Here is a 24,406-nt window from a genome sequence, read left to right on the forward strand (position 1 = left end):
ATTCGTATGAAATTGATGGGCGCTTGATGCCTGAGAAATCTCATACTGGGTACACTTTTTGAGTGAAGACATGCTTTCTTTCATAAAATCTTTTCCGAAGCTCTTTTCTTTCTCTCTGTGCCAGGAGAAAGGGTCCCAGAGACCCTTGTGCACCCAGAGCTTCTCCTGTGCTCCCAGTTTGGCTAGCAAGGGTACGTAGCTAGCAGCCGGCAAAGGTTGGGTTCGGGTCTGCCAGAGTGACCCTAAGGATAAGAGGAAGTTAATGTGTAAATTTTCAAAACCTTAAATCCTAAATCCATGGATCTGGAGTTTACTGGAGGAATTTAAATCATTGTGCAGGAAAATCCCAGCCAGGATATCCATCTATTTATAATTACAGGGCAAGGCAGTTTCTGGAAAGGGGTTCTCATGGAAACAGTGTGACTATACTCTGGCAGACCCCACTGGGTCACAGCTCCCTAGTTTTTCTCCATTCCTTACTGTGCTTCCCTTGACACTGCAGGACTGGGTCAGCCCCCTTGAAGGGTCTGTAAGAACCAAGGTGACTTTGGCAACTTCACAGGCACTGACCTGGGGCTCCTGCTCCTGCAGCATGCTGCCCAGCCAAGGGGCAGGGAGGGCGGAGACAGACCAGTTTCCTGGTCCTGGATTGGCTGCATGGGAAGTCAGTCTTCATTTAAGGGCAGGCCTTGCAGAGTTCTGCCAGCCATGGGACTTGGGACTCCACCCCGCCCAGACAGAGACAGGACACTTACTTTCCCTGAGATAACTGAGATGTGACAGCAGCACTTCGGTGTTGTAGAGGGAGGTGGCTCGGAGGAAGTCCTCTTTGCTCATTTTACACAGTTCCTTGCCATCCATGTTCTGGAAAAAGGACGTGTCGATCTCCATCAAGCCATACTCCTTTATTGCCCACTCCAGCCACTGCCGCACGTGCTCCTGAGTCCACAGCGTGGGGTCTGCAGGGGAGATGACCTGTTAGCAAGGTCTGGGCCGGCCAAGACCCCCTTCCCTTCACCAAGGCTGAGTAGACCCTCCCTATTCCCGCCCCTCCCTCTCTTCATTCGCGCTCCTCTTCCTACCTGCACCCCTCTCCAGCTCCCTCTCCTGCTGCGTCCCCCACTGGGAAAGTGGGTTCCCTCCCAGATGGTTCCCTCCTAGAACTCCCATCTGGCTCTCCACATCTGGCACTGCCTGAACCACTTAGCCCTCGGGGGAGGTTGTTAGATGTCTCCCGAGGCATCCCAACAGAACATTTTCTTTATAGTTTTTGGAGGACAATTTAAACCTTTGCCTGAGCAATGGTGGTATCAAAATGAAAGTACACACGGTCCCAAGGAACCAGGGACCAAAGTCTCTGGAAAGGGAAACCATCTGTATCTTAAGAACATGAGTGATTTCACGGGAGAACACGGATCTCTGAGATGGCTATGGAAAAGAACACATATGTATACACTTTTGTTGCGATTCCATCTGTACAGTTGGAAACCCTAGTGGTGTGAGCCTTTAACAGAAATCCAACCTGGATTTTCTCCTTGTGGAGACAGCTATGATGAAATCTCTACCTGATCATTCCCCAAACATTTTTATGATATTAATGTCCCCAAGGTTGGGAAAAGGTATTGGAGAGAGAAAACCTTTCAGGCCTTCCTCCTTTGAGTGGATATGAATAATGTAATGATCGAGGTCATCTTTAGCTAGAACCCTCACAGCTCCTTTTTGGCTAGGTGTGTGTGTCAGGAAGGTGGGTAATACTTTGAGTGCTGGTGATGAGTTCCAGCAAATTCCACAGTGGTTAAAGTACTTGTATCTTATCACTTATCACAGGCTGGAGGTTATTTCTTTTCCTGGCAACCAATTATTGGTAAATCCAATAAACACCTCAGGTATGCCCATCATAAAAAAGGAAATGCCCATCAAACAACAAAACTACCTGGCTCTTGGCCACGCAAAAGATCTGTTCATGTGAAACATTTAGGTGGGAAACTGTCTACTTCAGCAACAGATTTTGTGGTGGGAGTTGAAGGAATCATGGGTGGAGGGAAACAGTGTGAACTTGGAGAGTCATGGAAGGCTTCCTGGAGGAGGGGAGGAGACTAGACATTGTAGGGCTGTCAGCCCCGGGCTCCTACTGGGCCTGCTTTATTTGCATGTTTCCTTGGTAAGAATATCCATGCTGCTTCTCCTCTTCCTTACCCTCCCATTCAAAGACTCTGTGAAGGTTCTTGGCAAAAATGGGGACCAGGTTTGAATGATTAGTAGTGACAGTGGGAGGAAGCAAGGTTCTGTTGCCTTCCTCACACCAGATGCGAATTCCCCCACTTTTCTTCAGAGCTTCTACTGATTGCCCTCGGTTGCCATAGGCTCTCCACTCCTCCTTGGTTTTCTATGTGAGTATCTGGGGGGCAAGGGCTAAGTCTGCTTTGCAAAGTGCCTCGTCTCCCCCGAGGTGTGAGAGTGGTTTCCATATTGGTGCTGGAGGTTGAGGAGCTGGCCAGAGAGGCAAGAGTAGAATTTGGACTTATGGGTCACAGGCTGCTGTGACCCGATTTGGGAGACCTACTATTTGCACCCCAGATTTGGGGTGCCTCCTATGTGCGGCTGTCCCACATGTACCATTTTTCACGTATCCAGAAAAGCCAGCAAAATGGCTTTTATTTTCATTTTGTGATAAAAAATGGAGTTCTGAAAGGTTAAGTCCCCAGCTGAAACTTAAGTCTTCCTAGGATTTCACTTAGTGGAGGGGGTGGGCTCCCCCCCTCCCTGAGCCGAAGCCCCTCCTCTGGCTTTTTCACAGTCCTGCCTTAATTAGGCCAAATAATGGAGCTCCTCCTATAGGTTCATTGTATAAGTCTATATGCATCTCTCTCTCTCTCAGATAAATTTCTTAGTTTGCTTTCCTCTTTTACTCTCCAGAAACAATTAGGCACGGACCATTGGAAAATGGAAATACTTTGCACCATTTCAGAATTCTAAGGAAAAGTGGCACAGGTGGGGTTTGGGTTCCACAGCATTTCATTTCCTCCACTCTTTTTGCTTCTCCTAAATCCTCACTTTTAGTATTTGAGGCCTCAAATTCAATTTTACACCATATATTTAATTTATTTTATTATTTCCTCTCTTGCTTTGGGCTCTATCACAATATTATTTCTCTCCCTTTACAGCACAATGAATTATAAATCTTCTACTCCAGATCATGCTAAACCCTTCCAAATGTATTTCCTGGATGATTTAGTCCTAGTTTCTTCCCATCTGAACCTGAAACTGGTGATTAACCAGGGCCCTCGTTTATACCTGTCCTAAAATCCCACCAAAAATTCAATCAATTGCTCCTCAAATGTTTTATTGCCTTGATTTGTGGACTCACCCCAATGAGACTTTCCCTCATGTCCAGGAGGCTGGCCTGGAGGAATCCAAAATGTCTGAGGATAATGTTTAAAGATCTCACCAGAGGTAAAATAATGAAGTAAATCCATAGCTAGCGAATTCACTACAAGAAATGCTTTGAAAACCCTCTGATATGAATCTACGTTAGTAGCACGATTACTACTGTACTAGCACGATTACTAATGTACTACTGGGTACATTGAGGACTGACATTTTGATATGCCTTCTGAAAGTATTTCGATACCAATTCAGAGTTGAAGGGTCAGCCAAGCAATCTGGCCACGTTTGCCCCCTCTGACTGTGGAAATGAGATAGTTATCGACATTTGGTTCAGAGACAATCTCTGATCCCCTGTCTTCGGTGCTCAAGATTGCCTTCCCATGTTGGCCACTGTTTGGGGAAACAAGGCAGTTTGATGCCCAAGGAGCAAAGACCTGGTGAGGCTTGACTTTGCTTAAGGAAGAATAGGGAAGTTCCCACCATGTCGGTTTTCTATTGCTTTATCACCTGCTTCTTCATTTAGAAGGGAGAAACATGGTTTTCTTGGACCTTCCCAAAGCACCTGAGCTAAACTTTCCTGCTGTCCTGAAGGAGGGAGGAGACCAAACGTTAAATGACAGAAGTAATGGAATGTAGAGAAAGCAGTTCACATGGTGCCTGACACCTGCCAAGTGCTCAGAGCATGGGCGCTATTCTTCCTTTTCCTCCTTTTCCTTCCTTTTCTTCCTTTCTTTCTTTCCTTCCTTTTCCTGGGAACCCATATGCTTGTGGAAGAAGGAAACTCAAAATCCTTTGTGAACAGTTTTCAAGTCCTACATGGCACTGTAGGAAGAGTCCCCACTAGCCCAGCTTCTCCGGCCTTACGGGCAATCACACCTCGCACCACCCGCCATCTTGAATTTGGCCCAGATCGCAGGGATGTGGCCATAGTCCTCAGAGCTGGTGAGACACAGCTTCCCGTAGAAAATAAATACAAAAGGGCATCGGGAGGAGAGGCTCATTACAAAACCATGCCTTCCAGGCCAACAAGCAAATTCCTTCGCGTTACCTCAGACAGCTAGCCAGTCCTTTGCCCTCAGACACAACTGAATCTACACTTTTCCAAATGGAAAGGGTTTGGCCTTTTTGGTCATGTTATTTTGGTAAGATTAGTTGTAATCCCTGCCCTGTAATTCACTTTGCTTAAGATTTGGACATTCTTGCTCCTTCCACCTGGCACCAAGTCTATATGTTGCAGTTTTCAAACCCCCTTTCCAACCAGGCTCCAGAGCTTGCTGGTCCAGCAGAGGTGGAGCGTCCGGCCAGGGGACTGAAGGCTTGAACAATGATTTTTATTTTCTGTAACCAACAGCACCAATACCTAGGAAAAATAGGCTATTTTTACATAATGACCTAACTTGCTGCACACATTAAGGCGCTCCGTTTGTTAAATATAGTTATTTCTATTTTGAAACTGAAAGAGCTGGCTGTCGTTTTGGAAAGGTGGGACCATGCGGATGCCAGGAAGTCCATGCCTGATGGACATGACAGACCTCTGTAGCCGCCCCTTCTCCTTCAAGGCAAGGGTGGGGCCGTCGGGAGTTCCTGGGACTCCTTTTGGATTCCGATGGCCTCACCTCTGCCTTCCCTTGCAGGCCTCATCCTGTGGTACCAGGCCCTGGGGGACAGTCTGCGTGCTGTGACCTGTCTGAAGGCGCTGGTGACATGTGGGATATTCTCATGAAGGGCAGTTGGAAGAAACTGAGAAAAGCAGCTTTTTCCCAAGTAGGCATGTCCATTGGGAAGAGGGGACTGCCTAGGGACCAGGCCCATGGGACAAGCATGCCCTCCAACTTCTAGCCCAGAAAACCGAGGACTCAGATGCCAGCTGGCAGCCTGGTTCGCAAAGTACCTGCGGGGACGATGACCCTCCTCTCGTTGGTGGTCATGTTGGGAGGAGGGGGGCCGTTCTTCTCGTCCATGTAGCTGTTGTAGTTCATGGCGTTGGACTCGCTTCCACCAACTAGCTTCCCGCATTTGCTAACACTGCAGTCCACCGGAGACTCCCTGGAGTGAGAGGACACAAAGCCCAGAGGAAGTCATCACTGCAGCTGCCATCAGCCCAGCGTGGGCAGACAACCATGGCGCCGTCTCCCAGCCCCACTTGGGGTAGGGCTGCTGCTGCTGCTGCTGCCTTATTTCTCTCCTCCACGCCGCCACCAGAGTCTTCTTCAAATCCCAGCCCAATCCTATAATTACGGTACTTACAAACTGCTGGCAGCTTCTCACTGGCCTCAGACTACAGTCTGGACTTCTCAGGATGGCGCTTGCAACCCTCCCAATCTGACTGCAGGGGACATTTTTAGCCCTGTCGCCAGGCAACCTGTACTCCCCCCACGGGTGCCTTGCTGGGGCCCCCAGGTGGCCCCCAAGTAGGCCTCTACACCCCCCATGGTGCTCTGTGTCTGCCCGGGGTTCTGGCACTGGTCACACCATGGGATTGTTAGCCTGGTGGAGGCCCTTCCCCCTGGCTGGACTGGGGGTCTCCCGAGAGGCTGACATTCCTTTCTCCTAAACCTCAGTGTGTTATGTCGAGCCTTCCATGGGAGATGAGCAATCGGTGTTTTCTGAGTGGACTCTATCTACTGCACTTTTATGATTTTAATGTATTTCTCATACACTGTTCTAGCTAAACTTCCCAGGACTCCTCCACAGTAGCCATGGTGAGGGTTCACACCTCCTCTTTATGGTTAAGCAAACTGAGAGGTGAGGTGACTGGCCCAGGGTCGCACAGTTCATAAAAGTGGACACAGGACTCAGGTCTTCAGGGTTAAGCTTTCCTATCAAAACACACACAGGCAGGCATGCCCAGCTGGCTCTGCTGGTGGAGCATCTCAGGGTCCCGAGCTTGAGCCCCACACTGGACAGAGAGTTTACTTTGAAATACACACCCACGCACACACGCAAAGAAACTGGGTACTGCACAAAGAAAGAATAGAATCCAAGAACTTCAGCCTACTAAGCTGTGGCCCTGGTGACAGGTTGCAGCCCTGGCCATGGTCACGGAAGAACCATTAAGGAAGTACACAAAGGAAAAATCGTCCAGCCCAACCTCAATGTCCGTAGGCCAGTGGAAGGCTGCTCCCTGGCCTCAGCTCAGCCTTGAGCAGCTGTCTGGAGATCTAAGCTGACACCCGACTTGTGCCCCCCACCCCCAGGCTGGGAGGAGGTTGGCAGAATGTTCCACACCCTCCCCAAGCCCGGCATCATGGTCCCCTCAGAGTGCCCAGGGGAAGTGCCATCCCACCCTGCCCTCGCTTCTGTTCGGCCACTCCAGCAGCAGCCGCGGGACCAAAGGGGACGACTGGAAGGCCCCAGAGAGGCTGCCGCCGTGGTTACACAGCGCAGGAAGCATGAGACCTGGGAGACAGCCAGTTCTCTCAAGAGCTCCAAACCAGGCCCTCAGACCAAGGAGTTCAGATAAGGTTCAGATTACAGCGGCCCAACCTTGGGCCGAAGAAAGACTCCAGGCTTCCCGAAGGCCTGGCCGCTGCCCTCCTCACTCTGCTCTGGGCAGGGACCAACCATCCCAAGGACATAAGAAGCCCAGTCCTGCCAGACAGGGCCTCGCAGGGCAGGGAGGGCAGGGACCACAGAGGAGAGGAAGAATGGGTCCTGGAGGGGCGGGGGCGGGGGGCGGGGGGGACTCCAGCAGGCCGGGGGGGCCAGAGAACATTCAATAAAGACAATTAAATGAATTTGTTTCTTAATCTGAAAGGAAAAAAATATTGAAGATCACTTATCATAGCTGGGAGATAAATGGTCCACTGAGATATTAGAAGTCAGACGGTAATTTTTTCCTGATGTCTTACAGAGGGGAACATGGGCTGAAAATGAAAATAAGATGTATAACTTACACATGTTAGAATTTAAGGTTTTACTATTCGCCTACTGTTTTTCCAGGCAGAGAACCAAGAACCAGCCGTCAGAGCCCCAGATTGTTGAAGGTTTAATGTCCCCATGGCAGTCTGAGGGGACGCAGTAGCACATCGGGGCTTTTCACCAGTTTGGCCCTCTGGCTTCTGCTGTTGGAGACCTTGGTTTGCCACGAAGCCAGCCGCCACCACAAGACCCTGGGGCTGCGTCCCAGCAGAGCCCGCGCCCAGCTCGCCGCACCTCCCTGCCCCACTCCAGGACACCCCTCCCTCCTGCCGGGGGCACACACGCCTGTGGGGCACACGCCAGGGAGCACACTCACGCAGACCCACGTGCGCACACACAGACACTGGCACACCCCCAGCACACGCGCACACGCGCACCGCCATGGCCTGGCAGCCTTTCCCAACATACTTGTCCATTGTGAAACAACCCAAGGGCAGCAGGAGTTTGGAGGATTAAGCTGGCCCTCCACCAGCACAGCAGCGCTTTCATTGGCTGGGAAGCCCCCGGCCGAGGGTGGGGTGGCCCGAGCACACACTTCCTCTGGCGGATGCCAGAGTGCAAGGGCCACGGGCAAGGGCGAGAAAACTCTCAGAGAGGAGAGCAATGTCCAACTTGGGGGAGGGGTGCGGTGATGGAAGAGGGGTGCTGCCCGTTAGCAACAGCAGGGAGTCGGGGTCTGGAAAATTATTTCCCACATCGGCTGGGCCTCTGGCAGTTGCTGAGCGGAAGGCCGACCTCTTGCCATGCGGAGGTGAAAAGTCAGAGCCTCAGAAATTGCCAAAGGGGGACAACCCTTTAGGCCACAGGCGCCTATGGCAGAATCAGGCATCAGGACCAAGCATAGAGAAAAATAAATTTGAAGAGAGGAAATATATGGGAAAGGCCACCTGGTCTGGGACCGGGTAAGAAGAGGCGCCAGGAGCACCACAGCGCTGGGGAGGTGGGTGCCCAGGTCACAGGATGGGTGGGAGGAGGACCTCAGAACCACCCTTGGGACCAGGGTTCTCTTGCTGGGGTGAGCCCTGGGGGCTGCACAGGAATGGGAACCTCCTCATTTCCTCTCCCACAGAAGTTCTCATGGTTCTGCTTTCCCCCCGTCTTCTTCCTCCAGCACCTGTGTAGGCACTCATGCCCTGGCCGTGCCTTGGGGGCCCCCTCCCTGTGCTCGCTCCCAGTCCCCCCCCCCCAACCAAGGTTGCCCTCAGAGAGGCCTGGCACCACCATACACTGTCATGCTTGCCCAGGCCAGCCCTCCCCTGACTGCTGGGGGGATAGGGAAGGGAAGCCATACCTTTATCACTGGCTGCCGCCCTCCCCTCCATTCGCAAGCTCTTGGGCTCTGTGCCTCCAGCAGCCAGCAAACGCCTCACATGCAGCCATGGGCTTGACAGCTATGCTAAGGGTGGGTACAGGTGAAGCCCTGCCTGAAGACTGATCTTTAATGAGGCAGCTGGTGCCTGTGAAGAGGCCCGATGAAAACAAGGGGGAGCGGTGAGGGGGAGCACGGATGGAGGGGAAGACGTTCCGCCATTCAGCCTGCCCGCGCTGCTGCTAATTGGTATTGAGCCCTGCATTACTGCTTGCGTGGGATGGGGGCCCACAGGCAGCTGAGAGCCCTGGGACAGGTGACAAGAGGGCCTGGGGCGGCCACAATAGATAGAGCAGGGAGGCGGTGAAGGCTCCAAGCATGTAAGTCGAAGCATCTCCATCTCAGGGCAGCAGGAAGCCCTGGCAGGGGAGGCCCCAGCAAAGGTGCCACGGGCCCTGCAACTTTCTCCTTTTATTTCCCCATGGGACAGGAGCTCTGTATTTAATGCTGCTTTAAAAATCCTGCCCGGGGGAAGAGGGGGCACCTGGGTGGCTCAGTGGGTTAAAGCCTCTGCCTTTGCTCAGGTCATGATCTCAGGGTCCTGGGATCAAGCCCCACATCTCCCTCTTCTCTGCTTACCTTTCTGCCTGCTTGTGATCTCTGTCTGTCAAATAAATTAAAAAAAGTCTTGCCAGGGATTTTCAAGGCTGTCTTGTAAAGTGTTAAGCAATTTAAAACAAGGTGCGAATGCATGGGTATTTGGGTGAGAGAAGATTTCAGAAACTACTCCCAAAGATGACCCCTTCAGCCTGTAACAGACATCTTCTCCACCTTCCCACTCAGCCCCCAGCAACTCTAAGTATTCTGCCGAGAACCACAAGTGCACGGCGCAGGCGTGCGGTTGGTGGATAATCTGTATTCACACAGTGCATGCAAAGTCGCAGAGGCCACCCAAGACACACAGTCGCCTTTGGACCTATCACGTGTGTCTTCCATGCGTCACGCACACTCTGCACCATTGAGCGATCCCTGTTGTCTTTAGCACTTCTGTAGGACCCCTGCATAGATATGTCCCTTGTTTTTAAAAAGGAATACTCGATAAGTGAGAAGCAAATTTCAAGGAGACGGAAGGAAATCACCCCTAATCTAGCCATTTGCCCTGACCACTTAGCTATTTTCACCACTGCACATAGCTTCTGCTGAAGCCCAGGGATGGCTTCCCACCCAGCTTGGGTGACATGCTCTGTACGGCAAGGTTGAGAACTGAAGGAAGCACCTGAGAAAGCGGCTCTATTGTCACAGACACAGACCTTACAAGGTGTGCGAGGCTGATCTTCCTGAAAGTGGAATGTGAAGTCTCCACGTGTCTCCTAAGGGCATCCAGAGCCCATCGGCCAGGGCTAGGGGCTGTCAGCGTAGAGTAACACCCACTCAGATTCTGCATGCCAGGCGCACAAGGCAAGCAGGTCCTTGCTTCCCCAACCCTCCCCACCCCCCTGTAAAATAATACTCTTTCCTCCACGGGATGTTTTCTCCCCATCCCCGAGGCAGAGGCAGGATGCAGCTGAGAGTCATTTGCAGACCACAGCCCAAGGTCAAGTTGCTGAAGGCTACGTACATCACAGAACCAATGGGCCTTGCTGTTCCAAGAGCAACTCATCCTAACAGATTCAAGCACGACAGGAAGAGACGAGAAAGAGAGCAAAACTCCTGCAACATGGGCCAGCTAGGTTATCCCTGAGCTGCCCAAACCTCAGTCTCTCCATGTGACCCTGTGCCCCTGGTCCACAGGACTTAAGAGTGGGATGAAAAGCAAGAGGGTCATTGTAGCTTTAAGGGACAGAGAATACCTGCTCCAGAGACAGAAATATCTACGGTGTCTCTAAGAAGCACGAAGTCACTCAGAAACCCAAGTTATCAGAGAACATGGAGAGAATGCACCGGCAATTGTGAGATGGTCCAAAGCATTCTGGCCCAGCACTGTCCAGTTAAAGTACAGTGTGAGCTATATATATAATTTTCAATTTTCTAGTAGTTTCATTTTTAAAATGAAAAAACCAGGTGAAATGAATTTTAAAATATATTAATATACTAACTCACTACAGCCAAAAGAAAATTATCCAAAAGAAATTATCACTCAGTCAAAAGAAATGATCATTTCAACATAATCAACGTAAAAATAACTAATGAGATATTTTACTTTTTCCCCCCATAGTCTCCGAAGTCCAGTGCGTATTTTGTATTTCGAGCACATGTTGGTTTTGGATTTCAGGTGCTCAGAAGCCACATGTAGCTGGTGGCTCCTGCCTTCGATGCCACAAATCTAGTCCACGAGTCGAGACCCCAAATGGGACAGATACTCTGCTTCGATTTTCTCATTGGAAGTTTGGAACTCTTTGTATTAAAGGAGCCATTTTGGTAACACTCGGGGTCAGGGAAACGCAGTGTCAATGATGAGAGATTTAAATTGCCTGGCATCTTTTTCATTGTGTCCCTTCTTTTTGCATGATTAATTAATAATAGAATCTGATGTGGTTCCAGCCTTGGTAAAGACATTTTTCTGAAAACCCTGGCTTCCTGCTGCCCACTGGGCCAGCTTCCATGTGAACTCTTGGAGGAGAATATTTACAGGGTGCTAGCAATGGCTCCTGAGAGCCCACGGGATCATCTCTGTTTCCCTGGGGCGGGTGAGACTCGCCTGTCCTTCTGCACCTATTCTGTCACTGTGGATGGTCTGGGGCAGGACCTGGGAATCAAACCAAGGGCCCTGTGTCACCACAGCCCTGTAAATACCACGTCTGCTCTTTGGGGGGTGATCACACAGTTCTCCTCCTGCTGGCCTCTGGTGTGACAGCAGCCAGGGACGGCTGGCCAGCGGGTTCTGAAAACTGATTTCCTTGGGGGACCCTGTTTGTCCAGGATTAGTGTGTAGGAGTGCCCTCAGGGCAGAGAGCGGCCAACTCATACAGGCAGCCTCCCCCGAGCACGGACGTAGGCTCTAGCTAAGACAATGTCCAAAGACCTTGGTGTCAGTCCCACTTATATACACCGATGACCTACAGGGCTTTGAATAAGCATCTTCACCTTTGAGTCTGGTTAGCCATGCATCCATTCACTTCTTTGTTTCATGACTATTTGTTGGGCACCTATCAAGGGCCAGGCATCACTCAGTAGACAGAACAAGGCCCTGCCCGCATTTTAGTGAGGGGTGTGAAAAGAGCCAGGAAGAACAAAGAAGAATCTGAGTGAGATGAAGAGCGCTGGGTGCTGTTTTCCATCAGATGCATTAGAGACCTGAAGCAAGTGGGAGAGAGAGTCATAGGACTCAACGGAGTAGGAATATTCCAGAAAGAAGGAACACGGGCAGGAGACTCTGAGGCAGGAGGATGCTTGGAGTCTGGAGTCTTGTGTGGCTGGCGCAGAAGGAAGGTTTAAGATAGGAGGGCTATAAAGGGTTTCAAAGGGATGGGGGAACAGGGCTTGAGGAGGGCTGTGGATTTTGTTGCAAGCCGGTAGAGGATTTTGAGCAAAAGAGTTAAAAATTCTGGAAGGTTCTCTCTAGCCACTGTCTGAAGAACAGACTTCAGGAAGGCAAACAGAAGTGGGGAGAACAGGTGCTACTGGAGTGGCCTAGTAGCACAGGTGTTGCTGGTCTGGGTTGGGATGAGGCTACAAGAGTGGTTGGGATACGGCTGGAACAGACCAATGACGCTCCAAGCATGGAATTTGGATTTTCAGTAAGCATCAGGAAGGTTCGTTCTGGGGTCGGGCCAGTTTGGGAGGCACTGCCAGGCTGGGTGCTGTCAGAAACTGTACCATGAACCCCAAAGCACAATGTACAGGCAGAGAGGGAAGGGGTGGAGAGGCAGCCCACAGGCCAGGAATCAGAAGGCCCAGCTCTGGTGCTGGCTTTGCCTCCTCTAAATCCTTGGACAAGGCGTCAATCACCCCCTTGCCCCTCAAAGTCCAATCTGCCTTTAAATGTCAAAATGTAATTGCACCATTTTCTCATAGCATCACGGTAGCGGGCAAATGATAAGACGGTATGGAAAAAGTGCTTAACAACTGCACCTTCCCGACACTGTGGGGAAATCATCATCCTTATTATCTATGTGAAGAGAGGTCGTTTGAGGGGCTCCTGGCTTAGAACCTCTGAGCCTTCTGTAAATGCTAGACTCTGGGACGGTGGCTGGGATCCCAGTGGCTGGTTCTGGTTAGTGGATTTGAAATGTGGTAGGGCTGGGTGTTCCCACAGGCAGGTCCGAGACCGGGGGTTTGTCTGGGGGAGGTCTCCTTCCCAGCGGCACACTCGTCCCCTTCTCTCTCCTTCTCTAGACTTATTTCCTTAGTGACCTCATCCCTTCTTAGTGACAACTCTTTAGAGATGATGCCCAAACCTATGTTCCAGCCCCTAAACATTATCTCAGCTTTAGTTTCCAACGCCTAGCAGACATTTTTATCTGGATGTTCTACTGATTGCTCACAGGAATCTCAGAGGGAACATTGACATCTGTTCTCGAAGCATTTCCTTTCCTACCTCCCATGGCTAACAGCACCGTCCTGGCTAAAAAACAGGCAAGCGCCAATGATCTTTTTATTCTTTCCTCTCATATACCCTCCATCCCCCAAAACAAGCTTCAGTACGTGTCCATCTCAGCCCCGCTAATGATCCCTTTGATATGTCCCTCCTGGAGCTGTCTCTCTTGATTTCCCTAATCATTACCATCACTCAGATTCAGAATGTGATCATGTCTTACTGGGATAGTTCACTAACTTCTTATCTTTCTGACGCTCCTTCCCTTCCCCACCCTCCGTATACGACTGTCAGCTCTGGAAATCAAGCTCTGAAGAAGTTACATGTCAAGTCCACACTTCGAGTCGGTATCTGCATATGGAAAAAAATCCTGTGTTTTTTTAGCATGCCATTCAGGGCCCTCTCTTAATTTTTTTTTTTTTTTCTCCTTGTGCTGCAGGCCCATTGACTGGGCTGATATTTAATGAATAAGACTGATGTTTTCTCTCTTTTAAACATTTGCCCAGGATGAACGCTATCAATATCGAGCACTTTCTGCATCTGAGGCACTGTTCTGGATACTTCCTCCCCAGCATCAGAGTTAACCATCAACAGGAGCCTATGAATCCTGTGGCCTCTGGTTCCGAAAGGGAGAAGCTGGTGCTCGGAGAGCTGGATTGCTTGTCCAAGGGCAGAGCCGGGAATGAAACCTGGGCTACCCATCCCCCAGGCATGCCCTTCTTTGCTCCTGTGAATCTTCTCTCCTTGGGCTCTCCTCCCGGCATTCCTACAAGGAAAGTCTTCCTGCCCTGGGTATCAGCAAGTTCTAATACACCTCCCAAGTGTGATGTGTCTGTCCTCCCTGGCACAGTGAGCCCACAGATGTGTTCACCTTTGTCATCACTTCTGGACTTTTACTGCAAGACTGGTTTGGTCATCTCTGAGACCCACCCAGAAAGGTCAAGCGGCATCAGCGGGACAGGGACAGTGTGTTTTCACTAAGTTATCCCCAAGAGGAACTCTACCTGGGCCTGACACAAAGTGGGTCTTCCCTAAGTGTCAGCATAGGGTCATGAGCCTAACTCTGACCTGGCCTTTGAGGGCTGAACCAAGACTCAGAGGGCGAGGTGGCTTCCTGACCCTGCTCCAGCCCCTGCCCTCCGTTCTATAGCCCTCTTTTGTCTCATCTCGCTAGGGACGGGCTCAGGCTCCCTGGCCTAGCAGCAGAGCCCCCCTCTGCAGCAGGCACCCGAAGCACCAGAAGCTACATAAGTCAGATCTGCCGGACTCAGGCACCAGGGGAACAAGCCTCCGCTAGCCCCGCACCTGGAAGCCGGCTGTGCCCACCCCTGGAGCGCCGCAGGCCTGGCAGGCTTACCTGGATCCATTCATGTGGTCATACTCCCGCTTGACATTGACCCTCACCGGCTGATTAATCCACTCCTGCTGCGGCGGGAGGGGGTTGATTTTGTGGGGCTGGCCATAGTCAGGGCTCCCTGAGGCGGTCATGTCGGCCTTGGGGAGGTGGGCCGCCGCTCCGTAGGCAGAGTCGAAGAGGGACTGGTCGTCGCTCACCACCGACAGAGCCTCCTGGAAGGTCAGAGAAGGAGACCGAAAGCCCAGTGTCAGTTCATCCCGTGTCACTCTTCACCTACTCTCTTTCTGAACTGGCAGGGTGGCCCAGGGCTACCCCTGGCCACCGGCCGGAGGTCCAGATTGCTGACTGACTCACGTTAGGTGGGGGAGGGGGGAAGTGATCGGGGTGACGTGGGGGAGACAAGTCTACCCCCATGCGAACTCAGTACATTCTTTGCAGGTTACCCTGCATGAGGAGGGATTGGGGGCAGTGGGGTGGGATGGGGGACCCCTCCGAGCCCGGGGGCTTGGTCACACCGTGCGCATGCGCAGTGTTCCGTGGGCGCTTGAGCACCGGCTTTCAGGTCTCAGCAGAACCACGTCTGACTAGCTTGTGTGTCCGTAGGGCTGGAAGGGGATGTGAAAGTGAGCATTGATATTATAGGTGAGGCAAGTAAGACCCACCCAGAGAGGTTAAGTATCCAACTCAAGGTCACACAAGGGAAGGGTGGGGCCCAGGGCTGCGGTTGCCTCTAATTTCGGTTTCCTTATCTGTAAAGGGGAGTAAGAATAGCTTTTTCAGAGCTGGTAGGTGGGTTAAATGAGAAAAATTCTTGGGACAGGTGTCTAGCTTGAAGAGATGCCCAGCAGCTTTCACAGGGGTTCTCTGGCATGTGTTGGGGGCATCTTACACGTGAGTCAGTTGGGAGGCTGCCTGCCTGCTAGGGACCCGGCTCCGTCATGCCCTCTTGCCTGACGCCTGGAGATGAGAGCTTCCTGTCTAAATTGTGATGATTCAGCTTGCCTAGGAACAGCTCTGCAGATGGGGGAGTCCCCGGGTAAGACCCTCTGTCTGCCCACTCACACTGTCCCATCCCTTGGTGCAAGTCTGTCTTGTGGAGATCTGGATGGAGAAAGGAAGCCTTGCACTGGGCAGAGATCTCCTCCCCTCCAAAGCACCATAATAAGATGCTTCCGCTATTCCAACCCCCTTAAATCACAGAGGCCAAGGGGTCACAGACTAGAGTTTGATGTTCCCTAGATCACATAATCACACCAAGGTAAGTTGTCCGCGCTCCGGAAAAGAAGGGAACAATCTATAACCAGAATGAATTTACAATCAATGTAATCTATAATTACACAATCTGTCATTGTGAAGATGAGATGGATACTATCCAGGAAATGCTTAGAACCGTCTTTGGCACTTAATGTCACCCAATTAATGTCAACTATGATGATTCCTAGTGTTCAAGGACAGGTTCTCTGAGGCTACGTGTTAGGGGCTGAATTGTTCCCTTCAATTCACAGAGTAAAGCCCTGATGCCAATACCTCAGGATCTGACTGCAGTTGGAGAAAGGGCCTTTGGAGAGGCTATTCAGTTGACAGGAGGTTCTTTGGATGCACCCTAATCTGATCTAACTGGTGTCCTTATAAGGAGAGGATGTCTGGACACACAAAGTCCACCATGAGGAGAGGCTGCAGGCCACCTGCAGCCAAGGAGAAGAGCCCTCAGAGCCTGCCAGCACCCTGACCTTGGACTTCCAGCCACCAGAACTGTGAGAAAATAAACTTCTGTGGCTTAAGCCACCCAATCTGTGGTATCTTGTTATGGCGGCCCGATACACCACCTTTACGTAAGCCCTCCCGTACCCGTAAAGTTGCAGTTTGCTCCACCAGCTAACCCTTACTGTTTCTCCCAGGGTCATTCGCAGCCCCGGCAGGAGGACAGCCAGAGTTCAATGAGAAAGTCTCTTCTGTGGCTGCTTCTAGCTGGGGTTGAGGAAGAATTACTGGAACCTACTCCGGGAAGTCTGTTCCTGCCCCAGAAAGCTTTGGATCATATAGATATGGCCAGAGATGGCAGTTTCTAAGCTGAGCTGTCCACGCAATATTGAAAGGCCCATATTTGCCCAACCAAGTGGGTGTCTCTTGATCCTGACCTAAAATATTCTGGGATCCTTCTTCATTTTCCACTTAGTGCCCTTGCTCATGTTCAGAGGAAATCTGGGCTTCCTGGAACCACCGTCTTTGGGTAATTTGACCCATTCTCCATGTCACTTAGGGAGCAGACCTGGCTCCTTATCCCAGACCAGTTTTGAGTTGCCATCCAGGCCTTTGGTGTTTTGATTTTAAGTTGAAAAGCATGACATTGTAAGTGACCAGAGAGTTGAACCTGAGTCCCTGAAATTCTGGGGGTTCTACATGAGGAGCAGAGACGCATTACCCCCTAGGTAATAATAATAATAATAATAATAATAATAATAATAATGTGCACTTTTGGTGGTAAAGGGGAACCCTCACCAGTCCGGCTACTAAAAGAAACTATGTATGTGTAAGGAATTGGGTATCATCTTCTGCTGTGGAAAGTGGCTTTATGCTTGGTCAATCAGGCACACATCCTAGAGTTTCCAATGAAAGAATTTCTTATCTCCCTTCCTCTAGGTTAGGGAAAAGATGGTGGAATAATGGGAGGAAAGAGGCAGGAAAAGAAGGGAACAATCAGAAGCATCAGGGAAGCAGGAAAGATCCCTCCCCTCATTATCCCCAAAGAGAGGGGGCCAGGAAGCAAGAGAGGCAGGGTTTCATGTCCAAGGGGGCCAAACAGGTGGCAAAAGCAAGGCTTGTGGCAACAGAAAACATGAGATGAAGCAGCGGGTGTTGGTGGCTGACCATGGAGAAACTTCTTAAGGAAATGAGAACGAAGAGCTTACAGGACCAAGGGTAGGTGTGGTAAAGGGCATGAAACCTGTTTGAACTCATTTTGGACTGCAGTCCACAATCAAAGGAAACCAGTCAGGTGGCAACATCACAGGGGGAGAGATCCCTGATTTCCTCCCAAACGTCACTCTCTCCTCCTGCCTGACTAGTCTTCATCTAATGGTCCAGGCACGTGGGCATCCTTGCCTTTCTCTTCCAGACTCTTCCCTCCCTGACAACACACGGGCACTCTCTGCACTCATCCAGCCCACCATGCACATCCCCTGGGGAGAGGGAGCTCCCCTGAAAGTCTAAATACGTCCCGCCATGATCCCCGCTGCAGCAAATCTACTCTCATCTGCTTGTGTTCGCACAACTCAGCTTTGCCCCAGCTGCCCACCCTTATATCTCATGACATCCCCCCAGCCCCCGCAACTCCTGCCCGATGCTGACTAGTCCTGCTGTTCCACTCAGCGGGCTCTGCTCACATACACTTGGTCAGTTCCCGTGTTGTGGGCGCCCTTACTCTGTCCTTTCCACCTGCATGCACGTCCAATATTTCCCATTTTCTAAGGTAAATGAGATCTTCCTCACCCTGTGAAACCTTCCCTGATAGTTCCCTCTGACTCATTTGAGCTTCTGAAAGCGCAGTGAGAAGAGGGTGCCTGGGTTGGCTCAGTTGGTTAAGCATCTGCCTTCGGCTCAGGTTGTGATCCTGGGGTCCTGGGATGGAGTCCCGCACTAGGCTCCCTGTTCAGCCAGGAGCCTGCTTCTCCTTCCTCTTTCTCCTTCCCTCCCCCTTGTTCATGCTCACACTCTCTCTCAAATAAATAAAATCAATACTCCTTAGGTAGGTGTGTGTGTGCGGGCATACACATACACACACATACACACACCACACTTTCTCTCTCTATTTCTAGTCATTGATAAGCAAAAGATTTTTTTTCCCCTTATAACAGTATGGAGAAAAGAATCTGTGGTTGGGAGAAGCTGGGAAGGGAGAGAAGATGAAGAGGAACAACTCCCTGTCTGGTCTGCTGGACTGAAATTAAGAAACCTAGTAAGAGCAGGAGGCCAGAGACGAGAGCCACTAGGTGGGAGTAACAGATTTGGGCAGCGAAACAGGCTGACTGAAGACCCTGGTGAAAATTTAAAGTTGGGGAGGAGAACATTCTCACTGTCTCTGAAAGGAAATAGCACCCCTCTTGCCCTTCAAGACTGAGAGCCATAGGGGCATCCCAAGACCACACCCCTAGCAAGTATGCTTCTGTCTTGAAGATGGGGAGATTTCTCTGAACCTCTTTGGTGGCATGGGCTTAGTGAGGAGGGGACAGGCTTAGAGGAAGGACAAACGGGGAACATGGCACTGGGTATCTGTGGCTGACAGACTTGTGTGAGAGCATCTTGTCACTGCTGGGGACTATGGGGGCTGCTGGGGGGGCTGGATAATGGATATGGATGAGGCACCAAGGTGCTGCTTTTTTTTTGTTTTTTAAGATTTTATTTATTTATTTGCTAGGGAGAGAGAGAGAGAGCATGCACGCACAAGCAGGGGGAGTGGCAGGCAGAAGGAGAAGGGGAAACAGGCTACCTGCAGAGCAGGGAGCCCGATATGGGACTCAAAGTCCTGGATCATGACCCGAGCCCAAGGCAGTTGCTTAACCAACTGAGCCACCGAGCCTCCCCAAGGTGCTGCTTTTATCACGTGAGAAGCTATTGAGCTGGTAGATGTTTCAATCACACACTTTGTACACATGCTTTTACGCATGTGCAGCTCTTGCTGTTTTGTGTCTTATAAAGCTGTTTGCTTTTACTTAAACTCTCAAAACTTCTAAAAGTTTAAACATGAAACTCTTACTTGTACTGAAAACTCTTTACAGGAAGGAGTTGTTGGTTTTCAAGAAATTTTTGCTGATGACTTGTTGATAAGAATTTAATTTTGGGATGAGAGATTGAATTCAGAAAGACCTTTGGTGTGAAATTCACAGACCATTCTCAGACTGACTAAGTTCCTTCAGTTTGTAACGTCTTCACTTTTTCTATTGACTTTAGCCATGACCCAGAAGACAAATGATTCTTTTAAAGACTGTTAAAATCCAGGTTGCTTTAGAGCATGCTACATAAAAATTGACTTCAAAGTGAAAAAGACACAAGGTATGGGCTCCCTAGCCCCATGTGGCCCCCAGTTCTGGGGTTAATCCTTCACCCTCATAGTCATCACTGGGAAAGTGAGCCCTGGATGTGCTTAGTAACTGGGTTCTGAGAAGTATCTTTCCTTTGCTCTGCTGATTGCTGGAAGGAATATAGCAATTCAGGATGCTCTGGTGCCTCAACCACTGAGTTCTAGACCCAGAGGGAGGCACACAGTCCCTTGACTCCAAGTACATCAGTACCCAACTCGGTCCATTTGCCAGAAAGCTCCGACAAGGTCAGCTACCGGGAGAGGCAGCTGGAGTTCTGAGCTAAGAGATTGGCCCTATTTGCCCATAGAAATGCTGACCAGACTGTGTCCGCCTTCCTTCCCGTGATCCCCTGCTGGTCCTGGCAGCCAGCAGAGGGATATGGCCCATGGAGCGCTTGTCCTTACCCAACTTGGGTAAATGCCTTTAGTTCATCACTTATAATATATCCTGTGGTCTCATTATTGAAAAGAGGTCTTAGCAGATAATTATCATAGCACTTAGTAAGTGTGAGACACTGTTTATATGAGCAATCCAATTTAATCCTCTTAGCAATTCTATAAGGGATGCACTATTATTACCCCCATTTTTTTTTTTTTTTTTGGATGGGAAAATGGCTATTCAGAGAGGTGAAAGAACTCGCTCAGGTCGCACACCAAGTGAGCGTGATCTGGGATTCAGATTCAGGTCTGCCGCCCTCACCTCCCAGGGAGCCTGTGCACGCCTTGAGGACAGCTCTTGAGTTCACTGTAACGTAGAGCCCAATCTTTGGAGTTGGAGAGATGCGAATTTCAATCTGCTCTCCAGCAGTTGCTCATAAACCCATCACTGATTGTGATTTATGAATGACTCTCTGAACTACACATCCTTATCTCTAGAACACAGATAATAACAGTACCTCACCTGGTACATTTTGAATATAGGCAAAATGAGTAAATGTAAGTGAATTTCCCAAATCAAGTGTCTAAAGTTCTTAGGATACAGTAAATACTCACATTGAAAAGAAGCCCAAGGCTGAGATGGCATTGGGACCCTCGTTACTGGAGCTGTGAGATGGAGCAGGGAAAGGGGAGAGTGCAGATAAAGCCAGAGGTAGACCTCCTTCTCCCCTGTGTGGGTTACTTCAACGGAAGTTGCTTAAGGTTCAAAATTAGCAGGTTTGGAGATAATAGTTAGATTTTGAAATGCAAATTCCATGAGGTTTCTGAGAATAGAGCCTGCTTCGCTACTGTTTCCACTCTCCTCTTTCGAACCATGGATGTTGTTCCACTGCAGCCTGAGAGCTCTCTAAATTGGTTTCTGAATTGAGGCTTCTAGATGGCAGATAAATTTTTGTTAAATAGCCTTGCAAGGGAGAGGAAGAGCCACTCATGGCTGAGCTAATCAAAACAGAGGCGGCTAACTCCTATCCTTATCGCCATTCATATATCATACATGCAGTAAACATCAGGAAAAGACCATGTGTATGTCTGTGAATTCACTAATAAGAAAACCTTTCCTCATTTTGGAATTTGTCTCATATATATATATTTTTTTTTTTCTTCCTTCATTTCTTAAAAATACTAGCAGACATAGCTTCCCAAATTCGTTTTCCTTAGATTAAGGCATATGTTCTCTGTGTGCACGTCAGTTGAGTGATAGGGGACTGTGGTCACAGCACGGCCACATGATGGCCTGGCTGATATTAATGATGAGCAAACAATTGCATCTCTGAAAAAGCTTTGCTGAAACAGAGATGGAAAAACCCCTAGAGTAGCAAAAAAAAAAAAAAAAAAAAAGACGGTGTCTGGACCCTGGACTTTCTCCCCTTCTATTTCTGCCATGATCCTGTCCACAGAAGAATACACATATAATCCACACTTATGAACCAAACAGATTCAGGGGAGGAAACGTTCCAGACAAAACGATGGAGGAGAGACCCTGTCCTTCGCTCATCCTGATTTACATAGTTAGATTGAGTTTCTACACCAGCACAGGGAATGACCCAAGACATGGCGCTCCAAGAAGCACACATTCTATGTGGTTTCCTCCCCTTTCCTTTCCCTCTCTCCTGCCCTGAACCCTTCAAGGACAGGTCTCTGTGGTTCATGAGCTTTGCTGGAGGTGGGTGAAAGGACTGTCAAAAGCAGCCCCACCAGGTTCCCTGCCGCTTGCTGCCCGGCTCAGCAGGCCGCGTGACTCCCAGACCAGGCCTCTGGAAAGCTCATCTCTGGGTCACCGCAGGGAGCACGCTAGCTTTGGCTTTTTATTACATTCTTTGCATAATGACATGAAATCCCTTTGCTTGCCAGCCAGAGAGCATACAAAATTCAGACAAGATTCTAGGAAGCAAAATGCCCTGTCTTCTCTGTTTTTGGAAATCAGCAAACTCTGCAGCAGTGGGAGCATCCAGCTCATGGGGGCGGGGCAGGGGGGTGGGCGGTGGCGGTCTGGTCATAGTCACATGTGAAGTGTCCTTGTCACATCTAAAGCTGTTAGTTCAAGCCTTTTGCTTCTCACTCTTTTCTAATCGCTGGCCGTGTACTCCCTTCTTCCTCATTATTTCAGTCCCACAGAGGGCAGGTGGACAAAAAGAAAAGAAGGTAAACTTTATGACAAGTTGGATAAGGAGGAAGGTGGGTAACATCAACAGTCACCAAATATTAAGCCACACATGGGATAGTCCCGGAGCTACCTGAGCTCACATCTGCCTGGTTGTCTTTTCCTGAAAGGGCCAGGTTAATATTTCTAATCTTTGCCACTCCCTGTCTGCATACAGGCTCTCTTTCTCTTCCCCTTGAACCCCCTTGAACTTCACGACTGCCTTCATCAACAAACAGAAGATGGCAGAAGTGACCTTACAGGACTCCCAAGGCTAGGTGATAAAGGACATTATGACTTCCACCTGCTTCTTGGTCTCTCTTGGGGCTCCAGGCCTTAGAAACGCCACCATGCCACAAGGAAGCCCAAACCAGCCCAGGCAGAGAAAGGCATGGAGAGGCCCACATGGAGAGGGACCCGAGGCCACCAGCCACCAGCCCAGCAATGACCTTCAGACTTGGGGGTGATGAGCCGCAGATGAAGGTTTTGCCCACGACCACCATAGCAGTTGTATGCCCTTGAGTTTTGGTATAGTTTCTTACATAGCCATAGAAACTAGAATTAAAATGAATTAAATCTAGATGAATTAAATGAATTAAAACTAGAATTAAAATCTTTAATTAAAATGATTTCCTATCATTTTAATCAGCAACAAGAGAACCCAGATTCAGAGGCTGCCGAGCACGATCATCTGTGTTTCCTTTTCACTAGGGTTGCTGACACCGGCTGCAAGAATCAGTGCCAGGACTCGCTAGATGGGGAACTGAGGCACAAAGCCCACACTCCTTAGGATCACACAGTGAGGGAAAGTCAGTCTCAGCGTTCAGGCCTAACTCTTCTGATAACCACCTAGCAGAAATACCCCTCCATGACATCGAGAAAACACATAACCAGGGCCACTATTTCTTTTTTAGGATCCTTATATTATAAAAAAGGAAACTGAGCCTTAAGGGGGTTTCTACTTGCCTTAGGTCCCTCAACTAACAAATGACCCTGCTGGTAGCCTGAGTACAAAACCCACACTCTTCCCCCAAACTCCTTCTAGCCCATTGACTCTAATCCAGGCTGTGCTACAGAGCCAAACTTGCCAAGGAAACTCGGAGTGATTTGCTGATTTCTAAGGTATTTCATTGAACTCTGTCCCCCTACTTCCCCTCTCTCCATCCTCTTCCCCCCGCAACTTAAATCTTCACTCACTGGGGAGGGGGCTTCTGCAGTGGGCGACCCAGGGAAAGGCAGCCAGCCAAGTTCCTAGAAAATGGAATTAGAATCCTTTGCAGATGAAAGTACTTTATTTAATGGAGTTTAATAAATTAAGGGAATGAGCCTAAATGAGTTCAGAGAAGAGGGTCTCTGGGTTCTATAAAGGCATGCCATGTAACAGAATCCAGAGCTGTGGCCTTGTGTTAATCATGGTCCCCATTAGATACTTCTGCAGATCTCCCGTGGTATCTACCTTTGCCTGTTGACTTTGAGTTTTCACAGTCCCTGTTTTGACCATAACCACATTTAAAGGGCATCTCTAAACATCAAAGTTAAATTCTCCTCCCACAGAGAATGATTTTACTGCTGAAAAGAAAAAAAGTGCTGAATATGGAAACTCACAGGAAGGGGATAGAAGGTTAGTCTGAACCCCAAGACAGGGACGTTTTATAGTATGCTTTACTTTCTGTTTCTTTACAATGGGCCTGACCGCCCTTCAACATGCTTTTTCTCGATGACAGTGGGGGTAGCCAAAGGGTCAGCAAAGACCTGTCATGTGGAGTTTGTTGTACTTTTGACCATCCACGGGGGCGAGCGCCTCTCCCATCACAGGAGGTGAGCTGGCCCCTCAGGTGGACCCCACAGTGTTGGAGGGATAGGACCGAACAGTGATGGGAAGCTGAGGTTCACTAAGGTTAGGAACCTTCGATGATCTCCTCCGTGAAATGGAGCACATGTTCTCCAGCGTGTTCAGATGGGCTGAAAGGGGGGAAATTAAGCCCTCGCAGGTGCAATGGGGTGATGATGAAAAGAGCTGTCAACCAGCAAAACAGAACCCCAGATGCCATGGGGAGAAGCAGACACAGAAGAGAAAAGTCCTGGAAGGGACCCGGATACAGCAGCAGAAACAGTTCCCTGTGCACGAATTTCACTGCTTATCACTTGCATCAGGACTATATTCTGCCAGATTTCACAAGGCTGGCTGTTCCAGTCATCAAACATACTGGAATAGGGCACCTGGGTAGCTCAGTTGGTTAAGC

General features: G+C 49.7%; 1 protein-coding gene across 6 annotated transcripts in view; it reads right to left on the reverse strand.

Annotated features, from left to right (window-relative positions):
* The window catches only part of FLI1 (Fli-1 proto-oncogene, ETS transcription factor), a 122,658-nt gene that overhangs the window by 37,732 nt on the left and 60,520 nt on the right, over nucleotides 1–24,406 (reverse strand). For 5 of the 6 annotated variants that reach the window (XM_045080355.1, XM_004763897.3, XM_045080358.1 and 2 more), the window contains 3 exons: nucleotides 14,509–14,720; nucleotides 5,279–5,433; nucleotides 756–959 (listed from right to left, as the gene is read on the reverse strand). In XM_045080355.1, coding sequence (XP_044936290.1) covers nucleotides 756–959; nucleotides 5,279–5,433; nucleotides 14,509–14,720 — 571 coding nt within the window. Of the gene's footprint in view, nucleotides 1–755; nucleotides 960–5,278; nucleotides 5,434–14,508; nucleotides 14,721–24,406 lie in introns of those variants that run through there. The other variant, XM_013062138.2, reaches the window with a different exon arrangement.

The sequence above is a fragment of the Mustela putorius genome, unplaced genomic scaffold (genome assembly GCF_011764305.1).
Source record: "Mustela putorius furo isolate JIRA1106 unplaced genomic scaffold, ASM1176430v1.1 tig00000460_pilon_pilon_pilon, whole genome shotgun sequence".
Lineage (NCBI taxonomy): Eukaryota > Metazoa > Chordata > Mammalia > Carnivora > Mustelidae > Mustela > Mustela putorius.